Source organism: Bicyclus anynana, chromosome Z, assembly GCF_947172395.1.
Source record: "Bicyclus anynana chromosome Z, ilBicAnyn1.1, whole genome shotgun sequence".
NCBI classification, from domain to species: domain Eukaryota; kingdom Metazoa; phylum Arthropoda; class Insecta; order Lepidoptera; family Nymphalidae; genus Bicyclus; species Bicyclus anynana.
In genome coordinates this window covers 14,535,937-14,554,753 of record NC_069110.1, presented here as the reverse complement: position 1 = coordinate 14,554,753, position 18,817 = coordinate 14,535,937, and the positions used below count along the sequence as shown (strand labels likewise).

Here is an 18,817-nt window from a genome sequence, read left to right as displayed (position 1 = left end):
GAGTAAACTTCCGCTGTGAGAGCAAACATTTAAGGACTCATATTTTATTATTAATAAATATCGTTGAAAATTTCATCAATATTACTAGTTAAAATTAATTTTAATTAATATTCATGTAAGTATGCTTTCAAATGTATAATTTAGATCTTATGAAAATAATTAACTTAAAATAAGTACTTAACTTGTTCGATTTGTAAACTGTTATGGCGTTTGTGTCTGATACACAACGCGTAGAGTGTCTCTTTTTATGGAATAAAGAATTATTGGGAAAATTAAGTGATCAATCCTTTTGAAACGCTGTGTAATGGGTATAAAGATTTTATTACGCTAACGAAATCGCTGTGATAGTGAGAACATTTAAGGTTATTTTTTGTAGCTATTTTAGGTGTGTTTCAGTAAATCGGAAGATCTAGTAACTAGGCGTTTTTCTCAAAGACAGTACCCATAAAAGTGATGTCTGAATGAATTTCTCACGGTTTCTAGACATTCAGTCATGGTGGGAAGTGCCCAGCATTGCATACTTTTGTTCCCTCTTCAGAACTGCCTTCAATCTTCTGGATTTTGACATCGAAGTGAGTAAAGTGTTTTGCGTCTTACAATGTATCTAACAACAATTTTTGTGATGCTGTGCTATAAACATTGATAACATTATAGGAATTAGAGGAGGCTCTACTGACAGATGGCACCGAGGAGTCAGCAAGCTCGCTCTTGACAGAACTTATAGTGCGACTCTTAAACGGTTGCTTAGGAAACAATGATATCTCAGCTTTTAATTATCAGGTAATGCACAATACATACCAACAGAATGTTAAAATATATCTCTTTGATGAGTTACTGTCATAACATTGTGCTTGCAGATGTATCTGAGGCGACTGTTTAGGCAAAAATGTCAAGATTCAGGAAGATTCAATCCATTCAATACTGACATAGATTTTCAGTTCCTCCCCCTCAGAACTAAAGTGGAGATTTTGTATGCATTATGTGATTTTCGTCTTGACGCTGAAGATGTTTTTGATTTATTTAAGAATCTTGAAGCAGAAAGTTTAAGAGTGGAACCGTTGGGGTAAGTCGGATAATATTACTTTACAGTGAGACAAATTATCTTAGCAACCCATGGATTCAACGGGCGGGTACCAGATCCATTGCGTGGTAGAAAAAAAACTCTGAGAGAAGTCCAGGACAAGTGATCTGAATGTAGAGTTAAGGAATTCCTTGACAATCGATTAACACTCACCTCTGCTTGTGTTGTTCAATCTACCTAGCCAAATTTGTTAAGATTTTATTAGAGCAGCTTTGGATACGCGTTCTAATATAGAACTAGCTGCAGTTCTAGAAAGGCCAAGGTCTTTAAGCAAGTTAGAGAGAGATTTTGCTAGTAATACTCTCGCACCTACTTCTACGGCATACAGACTAACAACATAGCCATGATGTATACTGTTTACCAACCAATGATAGTAATTTCACACCTAGTAATAATTAAAATTAACTTGGTCTTAAATTAATAAAAATAAATTTCATTATTAAGCCTACAACAATTAAATATAGTTAATAATATATTTTGAATTAAATTTTATGAAGTTAATATCTATATATATAAATGAATGTATGAAATGTATTGCTAAGTGCAAATCTAGAGAATGCGTGAACCGATTTAGCTAATTTCTTTTTAGAATATTTCTTGAAGTACAACAATGGTTGTTATTGAGAATGTTTTTTGTTTATTTATTTTTAGGTTAGGGTTAGGGTTGGGTTACAAGTCAAAGTGAAGCATAACCGGGCCTGCTTGTAAAAATACAATTATATTAGTATATTGTTTATTTAAGCCTATAAAAGTTAATTTTAAAACAATATTAGTCTACCTACTTAAACTTAACTACCTAAACCTTTTATATAAACTACTTATTATAAAAATATAAACAAAATGCTTTTATTAAAAAAAATAAGCCTTTTATTCTAAAATCAATAGTTTATACAAGTAAGTTACAAACTTTTTCATTTTATGTTCAGAATGCCTCCAGCCTTGTCCACCCTGAGCTACAAGTGAATTCCTGCTAATAGATTTTCTTTGTAAACTCCTTATGATTAATGGTTGCCTAGAAGACAGCACTTTAGAGATAAGGCTGCCATAATACCATACCTGTTGCTTGTTTTTCGACTTAATATATTTTGTAGAATTTTGTTATTTTTTTTTAAATTATATATAAAGACTTTGGAGTTGTAGAATTCTTCCGAATCAATGATCATTGGTAAAGTGCCCACAGCGCTGGCAGTGCTACATCATATGGCAAAACTGATTATTATCTGACCTAAATATGAGCCTGAATTTAGTTTTTTTTATTATTTTAGTTTTCTTCCTCTACCAGTTAACAGTTGTTTATTTCAGTTAGTTCACACTCAGTAAATAAAAATATTGTAGTGAAATATTTTTTGTGACTAGAGTAATAATCTTTAACATACTTTGTAAAGCACAATTAATAAGAGATTGATAAATAGGTTTTGAATGTAGAATGTATTTTGTGGATTAAGAAAAACTAATATATTAAAAAAACAAATAGTAAAAAAAGTATTTGCTAATTCAGCCTGTCATATAAATAATGTATATTATATAATTAGTAAAGGTTTTAAAATTTATCATATATAATTTTAAAGTATGTATGTTATATTTTTAATGTCCAACATATAAAATAAAAAGTATTCCATAATGCTACATGATTCACTTTTATAAATCATCATTAAATGATGTAAGTATATTTCCCAACCAAAAAATTGTTTTAAATTAAATAAATACCTGGTGTATAAAAAAAAAATTAGTAAAAACAACACAAAAAGAAATATTGAGTACTAAAAAATATGTCAGTGGGAGGAAATGAGTTAAGGGTGAAAGGTTACCAATATAATAATTTGCTATACAATGTAATCTACAGAGAATAAGATCTTCTGTATTCAAATTTGGTTATAAATAACAGCTATTCAGAAGATGTCTTTGTATAAAAGACAATACCATGAATAACTCTTCTATAAGAATTACCATTCTTGAATACTGGGACTTAGGTTTCAAAGTTGGCTGCATTACAGTTTTCGTTTTGATCTCTTTATCCAACCTTTTAATATAGGAATACAAAAGATTGCTTTCAATACTATGTACTTTAAAAATGGTTGATTCAAGATTAGCATCTTTAAAAAAAAATAATTTACAACGAACAGAGTACAGTTGATGTACTTAAATCTTAGTACGAGCCATTATTATACACTGGCCTATACGCTTACTTTGGGGCTAAATAGTGATGTGTGTATTGTTCAAGTATATTTATTCAGTTGTCTATATGACTTTATCAGCTAGTGAAGCTCACTAAGTAATAAGTAATATTTTGAACTTATATAAGAATTAAAAATATATTTATTAATAATCATTTATTGTAGATGGGACGATAATGCATCAGCGTACTGGTACTTCTATGGAACAAGATTATATCGAGAGGATATTATAAAAAAGAAAGGGAAAAGTAGAAAGAAAAAGAGAGAGAGCAGAAAACGTGGGTGGTTTTATGGTGATGATTGGCTTGATGACGAAGAGCCAGAGAGAGTGTGGCAGGTTGTCTGCTTCACTGAAGACGATTGGAACCACTTGACAGAGAAGTTCAGCAAAGCATCCAGCAAAGTTGAAAAGGAGTTGCACCGTTCCCTGTCACAAAACTTTCTGCCGGAAATACCAAGACTATTTCAAGAGAAGGAACGTTTACAACGCAAAAGGTACTTTATTTATAAAAAAAAACCCTCTAAACAATTATTAACATAATTATTATATTATAACACAATTAAATTATTGTGTTTGTTCTGTTATACCATATATTATTTCTTTTGTATGTATTACACTGACTATTTATTGAATAAAACCATCTGAAAACAAAAACCTTTGAAAGCCAGCTACATATCTGATGATGTGCGCAGTAAATAATTAAATATTAATAATAATTTCACAGTAGTAGCAAATAATATTAACATTAGTATTAAAGTCAATAATAGTTAAACTAACAGAAATCCTTCGCTAGATATAGACCAGCTTTAATACTACACCCAAAATTAAGTGATATTAAAATCAATCATTCAAATAAAAAAAAATTTAGAATATAATCATGAAGTCTTTTATTAGGTACACCTACATCCTAATTAGTAGCTGCTATGCGCTCAGCAAATTGGTTATAAGGCAATGCAATCATATAATTGTTATATCTTTAATTTACTAAACAGATTTGATATTTTCTCCCATTTTACTTGCTATAATCCATAAAACTACTTTTCATACCGGAAAAATCCATAGTTCCCGACAAATTTGTGAAAAACTAAATCCCACGCGTACGAAGTCGTGGGCGTCCGCTAATAATCATGCTGTGCGTAGTCTTTTTGTTTTGTTAAATTATGTCTTAATTAAGCTTAACTCACATAAAATTAATTTGTATGCAATGTAACACTTGAATGTGTTTTTATCGTAATATAAGATGCAACTTTTAACTAAGGCTGTTGCGACATTTTAGACTACTGTCTGCCTACGCTCAATAAAAGTTGGTATTTAATGACTGATCAATTTTGTGGGCATACCTGCTACTCTAAAGAGAAGCTTACTAGATCTATTATAATATTGTCTCTTTGCTTTAATAACGATAAACATTGTTATACAAGAGGCTATTATTTAATTTTCAAATTTTTTTTGTCTTAACAAATGTTTTTCAAGTAAATTTAAGATTATAATATAGATTACCTAAATTAGTAGGTAGTTGAAAACACATTATATTTGACGTTTTTAAACTTTATATTATATATAAGAGCTAGTATATAGTATATAGTTAGATCGATTTTTATAATGCTTAGTGGTGATATTTTCAGCAAAAAGCGAAGTTTTCATTGCGTGTTGCACCTTGTAACTGTCGGGTTACGTTTCATGTATAATATTACAATCTTCATAGGCAAAAATGCTACGTGTTAATGCGATATGGCGTGAAATGCATTGTAAAAAAAGTAACTTTACTTGAACATAACTATATAATTCCTATATTATATTATTTTATATTTACTTGTATATGCCCAAGTCTGTGTGACTAATTCGAGTATATTGGTTATATTTACATACCAGTATGCATTATATATGTCCATAGTCACACTTCTCAGTTTAAAGGTTTAAATCCAAATTGACGAGAATTTTCTTTTCTCTGTTGTATACTACCATTTTATATTTATTTTATTGTATCATTTATGTATTTTATTGTACCATTTTATATTTTACTCAAGATGCGGTAATGTTTGTGGTGTTGTAGAGGGTAATCTCTCTGGGTATATGGAACCAATTTTAAAAATCCTTTTACCACTCAAAAGCTACGTTATTTGTGAGTGTCATTGGCTATATTTTATCCCCAAATTCTCACGGAAACGAGAACTACGTGGGTATAACGCGAATATAGTTTTTGATGTACAATTATGTATTTTTTTGGATATTTTAGGTTACTAGAGTTAGCACCGCGCCGCACGTCGAGCCGTGTGCTGCAGAAGATCAAGCAGAAGGAAGAGGAGTCAAAACAGAGTTCATATGACTCCAAGGACGAAGACAGTAAGGAGAGTCCAAACATGGCACGAGAGAACAGAGCTAGGCGACGGAATCAAATAAGGTAAGGCCTACGATTAGTGCCACAGCATATCCTGCGAAGAGAAAAAGACAATACTAAGTCATAGTCTTATAAATTATAATAGTAACTAATAGTAGCTGAACCGGAAATATTTCACTCTCTTTGCCCTATCCCAAAGAAAAAGGTATCATAAAAATTTCCTGGTTAGCACTATTGCTCAATATGTTATTTTGTGCTGATAGTTACCTTAACAGCCAATAGACGTCCACTGGCCTTGGACATAGGCCTCTTGCATGGACCTCCAAGCACAACAATCTCGAGCCGCCAGCATCCAGCTGCTCCCTGCAACCGGCTCGATATCTTTGGTCCACCTAGTGGGGGGTTGACCAACACTGCGTTTCTGGTGCGGGGTCGCCATGCCAGCACCTTGGGTCCTCAACGTCCATCGCCTCTCTGAACTATGTGGCCTGTCCATTGCCACTTCAGTTTACCATACATATATACATACCAGAAAATTTTCTTAATTCTCTGTGTGTGTTTGCCAATCCGCATTGGGTCAGCGTGGTGTACTATTGGCCTACTCCCTCTCATTCTGAGAGGAGACTTAAGCTAAGCAGTGAGTCGAATATGGGTTGATAACAACGGATCGTAGATTAGCCTGGTAAAATATTAATTCGCTGGTGTATTCTTTCAGATCAAAATCATCATCATCAGATTCTTCAGATAGTTCAGAGACTAGACAAGAAGTGCCACAGAAAATAAAGCGCACTAAAGCAAAAGCCAGGCGATTAAGAAACTCTTCATCTAGTCACAAGAATGAACCCCCACCAGAACCTATTGTGAAGTCTGGTAGGAAGACTAATAACTCTCTGTCTGCCGCCACAGGACAAATAGTTATACCGGACAATGACGAACCAGTTAACAGCACACGGAAAAAACTCAAAACGTCACAAATGTAAGTTCCTTTTTTGGTTTCCGTAGTCGACAAGGAACCCTTATAGTTTCGCCATATTCGTTCGTTCGTGTTGACTCATCTTATCTTGAAAAATTGAAATGATTTTTTTCACAACTTGACAGGATTATCTTAGTAAACAGTTTCAATTTCAACTTAAAACCTCCACGCTTTCCGTAAATAAAAGGTCTTGGCAGACAGACAAGAAGGTTATCTTAAATCTTTTTCTTTTGAATTATGAAGATTTCACGATTAGGGATGATGATGTAGGTAAAGCAATTTTGTAAAAGTAACAGGGTATATGCGATCATTACTTTCGGAGTTACAGTGATTTAAAGGGTCAGATTTGCGGCTCTGCCGCTGATCCCTGAAAAACGCCCGATACAAAATGGTACGATTTAATGACGTGGTAGGTACATAATGATATGGGCGTTCAAACAAAATTACTATTATCTTTGTTATTTGTGCGTTTGTGTTTATAGTTCATGTATTAAAAAATGACACATTTAATGTAAGAACTAAGAAAGCTAAAACTGTATGAACTTTCATCTATTTACGATAAAAGATTTTTAATAGATTTTGAAATTTTATAATCTTATTTATTTTGCAAATATCCAGACCACCTTTGCTGTTTATGTATAAATTAGTTAACATTGACCTTATTTACCCGAATATATCATAAAAATCAATATATTCAAACCTAGCCTTCATCCCCATTTGTATTTCAGTTTCAGTCAAACTGAAGAAGATGTACAAACAGATATGTACAAAGTGCTAGAACAGCTTATTGCACACGAAGACGCCTGGCCGTTCGTGGATCCTGTGGAGGAAGAATATGCGCCAAATTACTATGCCGTCATTAGGCGGCCCATGGACCTACGTAAAATGGAACAACGGCTAGATAATAGATACTATACAGATTTCTCCATGTTCAAAGATGATTTTAAACTGATTGTTAACAATTGCCGACTGTACAATGGCCAGGATAATGGTAATATACTCTTCTGTTTACACGCTTTAGCTTCACTTGTATTTAAGAAAATCTTGGAATCTTAATTTGAAATTTTTGCACACGCTCTGAGTTCTGATGACAATACATGACTAGCTAAGAAAATAAGAAAATCTTGGAATTTCAATTTGACCCATTTCCCAGTCTTCGTGTAGGATGAAATTTTGCACACGCTCAGAGTTCTGATAACAATACATGACTAGCTAAGAAACTTCATTACAAATCCAGTATGGCGGACCGGCTGTTTGAAATCCACCGCTATGATATGGATATTAAATGAAAGGGTTTGCTGTCAGGAATACAAAAATAATAGTCACGTGACTTAAATTCAATATTTATAATTTTTAGTGCGTGCTAAAAGCTTGTTTTTTTTAGTTTTTTAAACTATTTAAGGTTATCTAATCATCTAAACAAGTAATATGAACGTAATATTTTAAATCATATGGGCCATATAGATCTATATTAAATCAACAATGTATTTAAGGTATTTAATTGGATAAGAATTAATGCTGTATTGGTTAAAATCACTTCAAAAATTAGACATTATTCGTTGTAAAAAGTAAATGACAAAAAAATGTTATTGTGGGATATCCGAGATAGACATCTACCATCGCGGAGTTACCTGTAGACATTTTCAATGTGTACAATATTTAGTACATTGTTTTATTAAATCCGCATCAAAAACCGGTACGTAGTTTATCGATTTAAGCACACATAGGGATATAGGGACAGATAACGCGACTTTGTTTTGTACTATTTTTAGACTATACTATACTATACTAGATAAAACAATATCGTGTTATTGAAACACTCCACTTTCACAGAATATTTGAATTAATAGATTATTTTTGGATATTGTTTTTATTTCAAATCTAGAAGTTATTGACCACTTTTATGCAATTTTTAGAGAGCTTTTACATGATGATGTAACATTGATTCTATAGAAACGGTTTTTATAAACGCGTTAGAGTGTTGATTCTTGATCTTTTTACAGCTATGGTTAACTTCTTTATATAATTCGTCTGACAAGTTATTTGATAGAATGGTCCTAAACTGTCTGTGACTAGTTTCTCTTCATCACATTTAATATTGTCAGTGTACCAAATATAGGCAGTCAAGTAATACTGTGCTTTCTGGTATGAGCTTTCTCTTCCCAACCCCAACAACCATCAGCTCTTCAAACTGTTTGTCATACCGCACTTTACTTTAAACTGGTTAGCTATGTCGGTAACTATGGTTTTTTAAATTCTTATAAAATAACTTACGATTTCATGTTACTCACTATTTACAGAATACACTACAATGGTAGATAACCTACAGGCCGCATTTGATCGCCTTACGGAAAAATATATTGATCGGCTTTCATCATCTGATGAAGAAATAGCTGTGGAATATCAACTACCCACACCTTCCAGGAAACATAAGTTGAAAAGCAGCGAATCTCCTGAAAGGCACAAGCCCAAAAAAAGGAAATCTAATTCAGATGCAGGTAATTATGAAAGACATTACTTTATAGCTTTACCAGCTTTTCCTTGGAGCTTATGTTAATCTAGATTTTGTCTTTCAATTACATAAAAGTCGATTTTTATAATGTTATGTTCTGTACTATAAGGGAACAGTACTCTATTCTAAAAGTCAGTCAGTCAGTCCGCTATTATAAAATTCATCTAAATAATTTTATCGGTCTAGCCGTAAAAACAGATATGAAGACTTGCTTTCACATTTATAATTTAATTTTGTAGATATGATATGCTTACATTTTTTTGAGTCATATTTTATTTATTAACATGATTGAGGTATTATTGCAGGAGATATGAAATCTAGTTCCTCAGAAAAGAAAGAGGAGGATGCAGAAGAAATAAAAGAAAAACACAATCGAGATGAAAACAGCACCAAAAAAAGCAAAGAATCTCATAAAAGTAGACATGACAAAAGTAAGAAAAAACGAAAAGGACATAAACGTCACGGCAAACATTCCAAAAATCACAAGAAAAATTCTCATAAGTCTCATCACGAATCAAAGAGGCGTAGCAGAAAACACGGGAAGAACAAAGATAAAGAAGGAAAAAAATCCAAACAAAAGAAGAAGAAAAATAAACACCATAACATTGAACCAGTTGAGATCTTAAAAAGGAGTGAATCGCAAGAGTCGTTAGAGAGTTCTAACAGAAGCAGAAGTGCAAGTCCTCTACCCTCCATACACACATTATCACCCACACCCTCGCCCACTGAACTTGATAAACCCAAAGAAGATCAACCAACTAATATTGATTTCTTTAAAGATAAATTTGACAACATTAAAGAAAGGAGACGTCACGCTGGAAGGACAGCCTGGGAATCTTTATTTGATTTCAAACAAAAAGCAGATGAACAAAAACATAATATTGGTGTCCCAGAGAAAGAGAAAAACCAGAAATTGCGAGAAACTATTGAAAAGCTTAAGGCTAAAAATGAAAAGTACAAAGGCACCTCACTTTTTAATACCCTTTTTACACCTGGAGGATCTGAAAATGGGTCACGTTCTAAGGATTTCAAAGGTTCAAGTAAAGACGAAGAAACTGAGTTTTCTGAAGATAATACTAATGATAGTTTAAAGGAAAAACCTGTTGTAAAAAAAGGTAAAAAGAGTTCCGCTAAAAACGCATCAGCTTCTGAGGCTTTAGAACAAGCTGTTAAAGATATAAGCAAGTGGCTGGATGATGCCCCAAAAACTTCAGTAATAAATTCTCCTTGTGATAGTCCTGCTCAAACAATCTCGACTGAGGACCATGATAACAGTCGCTTAGATGATGAATCATCACTAGGAGAGAAGCCAACTAATTCTAGAAAAGAGATATGTCGAAAGCGACCTTCTTCGCGTGAACCAAAAATAGTCAAAAGAAGAGAAATTCAAAGAACTATTGAAAGATTGCAACCTGGGAAAAGTAAGGGTAATCTCTTAACAAATAAAAATATAGAAAAGGCAGAAGAGGTTGCATGTGGAGGAGATAATATTAGTGATTCTAAAAAAGAAGGAAGTAGCCCTAAACTTAGTTTGGGTTCTGTATTGGCAACTGTAGAATTTACATTGGGAAATGATCATACTTTTAATGATGAGCCAGCTAAGATTGAATTACCAAAACAAACATCACTAACAGTTAAACTTATAGAGGTAAAATCAACTGAGACACAGGTGGAAAATAAACCTGAAGAAGCTATAGCTGTGCCAACGAAAAAAGATGCTGAAGTAGAAACAGATCCATCAATAACGATTGAGCCAAGCCAGGAAAAAGCCACTCCAAATTTGAGTGCTTGGTTTAAAGCTTTTGGTGCGCCTAAACCTACAAGTACTTTAACTAATGTTAAGAAAAAGGTTGAGGGAACTCAAACAGAAGAAAAAGTACCTGATAAAGCGAAACCTGACAGTGAACCAAAACCAATGGTCACAAAGAATACTACAGCTAAAGTGGATTCTCCTAATGATTTAAATTCTCCAATACCTGATGGTGGAGACAGTCCAATTCCAAGCGTAACTGCTACTTCACGCCAACGTAGAACTAGTACAGGGAGCTCAATTTCGGAAAGATCTTCATTCAGCCAAGATTTAGACTCTCCCAGACATCAAATGTCACACACATCACCTTTATTGCGATCTCCTGCATCTCCAAGAACCGATGACTTTCAAAAAATTACATATCCCATTATCAATGGTACTGTTCGTGCTGGCTTCTATCATGATACTACTTCCGTTAGAAGTAGTCCGGAGAAGAGTTGCAGCCCACGAGATGCACCACAGTCTCCTTACTCTCCTTATTCGCCACATGTCTATGCAACTAACAATGCAGGATCAGCTACTCCTATCTATTTTGTTGATCACAACAAAAGCCCTTTGCCGACATATGGCCAAAATGCTCCACCATATTACGATACCTCGAAGGCACCTTTAGTTAGCAAGCCCCCTAAAGTTCATGAAGATTATACATCTCTAAGTCCAGACTCATTTCAGCAGAATCACTTTAATGGACCCTTTTCTCCTTCGCCATCTCCTTATCCACCTGTACAAACTAATTATTCTCAGCCACAGATATCTCCACAGCCTAGCATGTCAACTTCAGAGCCTGTGAACTCTGTACAAGTATTAAGTGATCTAAAAACGTCAGTATTTCCCGTCAAGAAGAGAACATACAATGAACCCGAAAACCCAACACCTCCTAAAGCACTACCAGAAAAGGAAACTATTCGGTCTTCACCAGCTAAAAATGATTACCCGAAAAGCTCATCCTTACATCCTCATCAAAGTATGACATCAACGTCAGTAGATGATATAGCCTTGGCCCTTAGTGAAAAATCAGAAGCATTAAAATTAAACACATTCCGTGAAAAACCAAATGCTCATGATTACAATGAGCGCCATACCTCTGAACACAGAGACAACGTTTCCTATGATAACAATGCGCACAGTGACAAGAAGGAAATTCATCATATTGATCTGACAAAATCGTCCAGTACCACGAAAAAAGATAATATAGATATGGTAAATATGGGTTACATGAATGTGGAAGATAGGAGGAATAATATTGAGTCCACCGAAGTGGAATTCGTGAGCAGAGAACTTAAATCAAATATGGCGCCTCAGCATAAAGGTTTTGATATAGAAGCAATAGCAATTAATCTTGGTATTAGTAATCAGCAGTTACCAAAATTGTTAAATAAATCATTACCTGGGCCTAATATGACCCCAGCTCACACTCATGAGAGACCGCATAATGAGGTCACTACGAATCAGAACATACCTCATGCACATCATAATCAATATGATTCATTGCCACCAGCTGGGCAGCCAATGAACACGTTTTCGTTAAATGACATAGAAATGGCAAATAAGAAACTTTACGCTGCCAACAGTAATAATTCTTCTTCATCTGCTCTTGACTATGGCAATTGGAAAATGAATCAAATGCGAAAACCGGAGCTACCATCTGATTATTCAGCTAACAGTTATGCAACTAATAACGATGACAAACTAAAAACACCTGATTCTTTACCTTCAAATCCAATAAACTACAATAAAAATGTTCAACAATTTAGCAATTATAATTATGTGCCCAGATCAAGTACTCAACGTACTCAAGAAGCACAACAAAACTTACCGGCCAAATTAAGAATACCTAATCCACGCGGACACCTAAAGGCTGATGCAATGAACCCAACGACATCGGTCGGCGATTCTGACACCTATTCAAAAAGTATGGACGCATATGCCAAGTCCCAGAAATCTGAAAAACTTGCGCAAAACCACACCATTGGTTCAGCAATACCATATAAAACACCGTACACCACCCATTCTTCACTACCAATAGAAACATTGCGGAATTTGTCAAATATACCACAAATGTTGGAACAATATTCAAATGACGAAAGATATCTTTCTAATTTTGCCAGCAATTCCACTTCATTGTACTACGACAAGCCTTTTATGTATAACAAAAATAAAGCAAATGAAGCTTATTATCCAGGGAATTCTATATACTCGCAAGCGACTATTTCCAACTTGAGTATAGATAACAATAGGCTTAAAAGTACAGCGCAGCTTATAGCCGAACAAATGGATATTGACGCTAGAAAGTTCAGGGAGAGCACAAGTCAAATAATGGCTGCCAACTATGTGGTGGCTGCAGTGGCTCGCCAGCATAGAAATAACGAGGCGGCTGAGAAAATGGCGAAAACACATCAAAATCCAGCAAGTCACCAGAGCACCAGCTCGTTTCCCTTCATCGGCCATTCACAAGTTCGTGCCAGCTATCCGTTTGTTGGAGTCGAACCATCATCACCATTGTACCAACAGTATTTGCAGCGGTATCAAGAAGAGTTGCAGAGGCAAACTGGAGCTCAGATCATGGGGCTCTACCCGTCGGCTTACTCTTCGCCGCTTGGGGTACGTCAGCCCTACGATTCCATAAATCGCCCTTCCTGGCTTTAAATGTTATATGTACACCCCATTGCTGAGAATGCACATAGTGAAATTTTGATTACATAGTATACAGGTTGCTCGAGAGTATTTCCCATAACTTCAAGGTGTTGACAAGTCCACTTACAGGAGCCAAACTGCATGACTATTTTTTTTAACTAAAATTTATTTTTATGTAATCATGACAACATACAGACCATTTGCTGAATGTTTTTTTAATAACAGATTGCAAAGAAAAAACACAAAAAAAAATGTATTCATACAAAGTATGTAATTCAAGTAATTCCACTATCCATGTAACACACGCCTTTATCTATCTATTAGATACGCAAACGTAGCGGCACAGTAGATATAACAAGCAGTATAATAACTCGGCCGTATTTTTGAAATAAATACCTACAGCCGCGCGCTCCGTAAACATGTGATAGGGCTGCCCGCCTCCAGCATTTTAATTACATTTGCCAACTTTGTGTTTCCATATTTTAGTTATGTGATTGTAAATATACTTTTTTTTAAATAAACAAATAAAATACTTAGTAAATTGTAGTAAAATAGGAAGTGATCAATAAAATGCGTGTTGTTTTTTGATTGGTAGATTTAAATAAGGCTGATACTAATCAATGATCTTGAAGGACCTTCATATATTTATTTAGGTGATGCCATCTAGGTATTACCACCACACTAGGTGACCAAATAATAACAAATCGGTCAAGTGCGTGTCGGGCCACGCGCAGTGTAGGGTTCCGTAGATTATGTTAGCTCTTTAATCCCTTATGTAATGCACAAAAATACCAATAACGATACCCCCACACTATAGAATAGACGATAAAAAATTGATCCTGACTTGGCATGTAGGGAAGGAAATACAAAAAACAAATTGAGATTGACCGGGTTCGCTAGTAGTTTAATAAAAAAATCTGGATAGGTATATTAATATCAGCTGGCTCTTTACTCTTTTTATTCAAATACATTAAAGTATGAGCAACACAATAATGTTGTTAAATTCAAACAACTTCTTTACTTAACTTCTTTATTACATTAAAATACAGGTATACAAAACATACATGTCATAAGATTTAAATCTATGTATTACATAATACTCCTAACACAGAGGGCGATGGAACGAGCTATGTTAGGAGTATCTCTGCGTGATCGAATCAGAAATGAGGAGATCCGCAGAAGAACCAAAGTCACCGACATAGCTCAACGAGTTGCGAAGCTGAAGTGGCAATGGGCGGGGCACATAGTTCGAAGAGCCGATGGACGTTGGGGTCCCAAAGTGCTGGAATGGCGACCCCGCACTAGTAAGCGCAGTGTTGGCCGACCCCCCACCAGGTGGACTGACGACATCAAGCGAGTCGCAGGGATTCGCTGGATGCAGGCGGCTCAGTATCGTGATGTTTGGAAGTCCCTACAAAAGGCCTATGTCCTGCAGTGGACGTCCATCGGCTGATATGATGATGATGATGATGATGATTACATAATAATCAAAGAAAACAACCTAAATAAGGAAGGTAATAAATAATTATTTAATATTTATTACCGTTTACGTCATTTACCTATTTACACAATTTTATCATTTAAGCATTTATTTATATATATTTATATATATTTTAAATTATGCCTTTAGAATACAAAATATTAATCAAACTTTATAAAAATAATAACTTTTTTCCTAGTTGTCATAATTAAAAAATCCAATACACTGCGTTCGTGACCGCGGCACAGTCGCAACGGTCTTCACCCCACGATCACCCCACGTACGAGGTGCGTAGGTACAGCTCGCGTTTCGACCTTTAGTATGAAGTCCAACTACTGGTTATACTGTGGTAGCGGTAAGACTATCGATATCGACGAGATATTCCAACTGAGACTCAGCCGAATAAATTTGGATAGGTCATATTATGAGGATGCGTTATAAAGGACACAATTTAAGAGATATTTACAAAATAAATATTTTTCACTCCGAAAATATTCATTTTACAACACATTCCTTAGACATTTTTAATTAATTTTTCTTAAAGAATATGACCCGAGTTATTGAAAATACTCCAGAGCACTGTGCATTCTTAATTCCCTACTTTGAGTAGTAGATACATAAAAATAACAATTTTATTGATGTGACAATTTATATATAGGAAAATGTAATTTATGTTGTTTGTAGAATTATTGTAATAGCATCTTTGTGAAGAATAATGGATTAATCAATATTCATTCTATAGAGTTAAAAACTTCATACAGTACATATGACAAATAAATGTTTTGTGGCTTATAACAATTTACTACTAATGTTCACCTATTACTTGTTTAATGTGAAATTCTTATGTTCCTGTGATCATGAAACACAATTTGTATTGAATTTCTTTTTCTTTAATTCTTTACAAGTTAGCCCTTGACTACAATCTCACCTGGTGGTAAGTGATGATGCAGTCTAAGATGGAGGCTAACTTGTTAGGAGGATGGAAATCCACACACCTTTCGGTTTCTATACGACATCGTACCGGAAAGTAAAATCGTTTGGCGGTACGTCTTTGCCGGTAGGGTGGTAACTACCCACGGCCGAAGCCTCCAACCAGCCAGATCTGGACCAATTAAGAAAATCTCAGTCGGTCCAGCCGGGGATCGAACCAGGACCTCCGTTTTGTAAATCCACCGCGCATACCACTGCGCCACGGAGGCCGTCATATAATCATTAAGTTTATTAGTTAAGTATTGGTAAATATATCTTTATTTAATTGTTTTTTTTTCTTAAAATGCTTGCGATCAAAATGGCAACTAATTCTTGTGCAACAAAAAATAAAAAGATAACATTGTTTCTTCTATGTTGATGTTTATATAGCTAAGCTATTTAGAAAATGTCATACTCAAATTAATGTTTATAATGTCAGTAGAGCAGGTCATGCAATTCATAGTTATTACAGCTCGTGCGGATTAACTTGGCACCTTGCTGGAATGATGTTTGTATGGATGTGTTTGCTAGCCAGGTGTCAAGTTAATGCGCACGGTTTATATGTCCCAGAAGTTAGTATTTGTAAGACCCAACATGCAATTGTTATTTTTTTAATTAAGTTAGACTCTATCCCTTTTAAATAAAATTCCTTGACTACAACTATTGTTGTGTAAATACTTTGATATTTTGTTTTTTTAGTTTATATTCTATGAGCATAATAAGTACTGCTTAATTAATAAATATTATTTACATGTTTTAAAAAATTAGGTTTATGTGATTACGAAATTATTATTCATAAGAAATATTGAAAACAATCTTCATGTGTAAAAATGGAAATAAAGATTTTCAAAATATGTATGTTGTATATAGTTTTCTAATTTCTAGTAAGGTGGTCTAATGGGTAAGTATAGATGAGGCCTGATGAACTTAGCCATTTAAGAAAATAATAAATCAATGAACAATACACTTAGTAAGAGCCGTGATAGCCTCTGTGGATATGACCTCTGCCTCCGATTCCGAAGGGTGTGGATTCGAATTCAATCGGGGCATGCACCTCCAACTTTTCTTCCAACTTGTGTGCATTTAAAAAAATTAAATATCACATGCCTCAAACGGTGAAGGAAAACCACTGTGAGGAAACCTGCATACCAGAGAATTTTCTTAATTCTCTGCTTGTGCGAAGTCTGCCAATCTGCATTGGGCCAGCGTGGTGGACTATTGGACTAACCCCTCTCATTCTGAGAGGAGACTCGAGCTCATCAATGAGCCGAATATGGGTTAATAAAGACACTTAGTGATTTGAAAAGGATGGGTTGGAGAAATAACTGTATTTTTTTTTCTGATTGTGTAAGTGCCATAGGCTCCTTGCTGGGACCTCAGCAGCGTCACCAGGGGGTAATAAATGTATTGTTGGTCGAGTTCTGGGGCTAGGTTATAAAGTACTGAGCTATTGTATCTTTTCCATTTCTTAAGAAATTTTCAGGTCAGAGTTGGGAAGACGTTGGTGTTACACAACTTTACATCAAGCCATATTCTGTCCCGGTCATTATAATTAACACCCTCAGACAATGAAATTCCTTTATGTAAAAACACTATTAAAAACATGTAAAAAAAAATCAACCCTCCCGCTGCAGGGTAATTGAGTGCCCAAGCAACCGGTGAACAGGGTGGTCTCAAGAATTTCAAGCCTACTGTATCTGACCTCTGAAGCAGGGATGAATTATTTTACTTGTTTATTTCTTAGTGTGAGTTAAGAGGGGTCTTCTACCATAGATTTACGATTCGGTATCTACCACTATTTAGCCTTTAGCCCTTCGTAATCCGGCCCTATCGCAAAATCCGCTTTATTAGCAGATACCTAATATATATCTCCCTGCCAAATTTTATCTTTAAACGTCAAGCGGTTTTCCAGACTTCGTGATGACCTTTCGCATTTATATATTATTTTTATAAGATTTTAAAGAGGAAAGATTTGATTGTTTATTTGTATGTATTGAATAGGCTCCGAAACTACTGAACTGATTTGAAAATTAATTTCACTGTTGGAAGCTACATTATCTCTGAGTGTTTTATACGATTATTTTTAAACTTCCTCCTGTATTTGCTATATTCATTCCTAACTATTCCTATTGAACAAATGTTTACCAGGATTAAAATAAAAAGTATAATGTTACACAAACAACATTTAATTAATTTACAAATAGACTATTATTAGATTTCAGATCATTACTAAATACAAACTAAATATTGTTTTTATTAAACTTATTAATTTTAAAACTTAAATAATTTGAAACTTTATTATAATTTAATGCAATTATAGTTGTCACATTTATTTTGGCTACTCGACATCAACATGAGTTTAATAAGTACATAAGATAAGTTATATCCATATTATATTGACAAATTCTTTATATGGTTGCACCTTTATAGTAGGTACCTACTTATCAAAACTTAAGGTTGAAACTCCACTCTGCTTTTTAGAAATCTAAACCATTCCTACGAAGCACATCCAGAAAGTAAGGGTACTCGTTTTATGTAGGTTCAAAATAATTTGTTAAATCAAAAACATACTTGGTTACATTTGTGCTTAAGTTATTTTTCGACACAGTTACCATCCCTCTCGATGCAAGTGGGATCAACACTTCTCCACCTCCCTTTTACCTCCTCGTTCGCTTGTTCCCACCCATGTGCACCTTAAGGGAAATGAAGAAATGGAAATCTGAAGGGGCCAGGTCAGGGGAATACGGGGGGTGGTTCAAAACGTCCCATCCAAAAAAGTCCAGGAGTTGCTTCGTGACGTTGGCCGTGTGAGGCCGTTTTAGGACCCACCTCGCAGACAATATCC

At 34.6% G+C, this 18,817-nt stretch overlaps 1 protein-coding gene across 5 annotated transcripts; it reads left to right on the top strand.

Annotated features, from left to right (window-relative positions):
- The first annotated feature begins 94 nt into the window (after positions 1–94).
- LOC112055624 (uncharacterized) lies at positions 95–16,826 on the top strand. 5 transcript variants are annotated; one of them, XM_052890770.1, is made up of 10 exons: positions 95–115; positions 397–572; positions 655–780; positions 858–1,063; positions 3,421–3,750; positions 5,493–5,657; positions 6,310–6,570; positions 7,296–7,558; positions 8,868–9,065; positions 9,385–16,826. In XM_052890770.1, the coding sequence occupies exons 2-10, from the start codon at positions 462–464 to the stop codon at positions 13,533–13,535; spliced, it is 5,811 nt and encodes a 1,936-aa protein (XP_052746730.1). In that variant the 5' UTR covers positions 95–115; positions 397–461; the 3' UTR covers positions 13,536–16,826. The 5 variants fall into 5 exon arrangements, with proteins under 5 accessions (XP_052746730.1, XP_023951580.1, XP_023951578.1 ...); XM_024095812.2 differs by lacking the exon at positions 95–115 and adding an exon at positions 181–308; XM_024095810.2 differs by lacking the exon at positions 95–115 and adding an exon at positions 189–308 and having other exon boundaries at positions 386–572.
- Positions 16,827–18,817: the final 1,991 nt, after the last annotated feature.

What these genes read in the sequence shown, in the direction of transcription:
- LOC112055624 (XM_052890770.1), top strand. Translation starts at nt 462, where the DNA reads ATGAATTTCTCACGGTTTCTAGACATTCAGTCATGGTGGGAAGTGCCC. An exon ending in TTCTGGATTTTGACATCGAA is followed by an intron (nt 573 to 654) that starts GTGAGTAAAGTG and finishes ATAACATTATAG; the next exon opens with GAATTAGAGGAGGCTCTACT. An exon ending in GTACAATGGCCAGGATAATG is followed by an intron (nt 7,559 to 8,867) that starts GTAATATACTCT and finishes CACTATTTACAG; the next exon opens with AATACACTACAATGGTAGAT.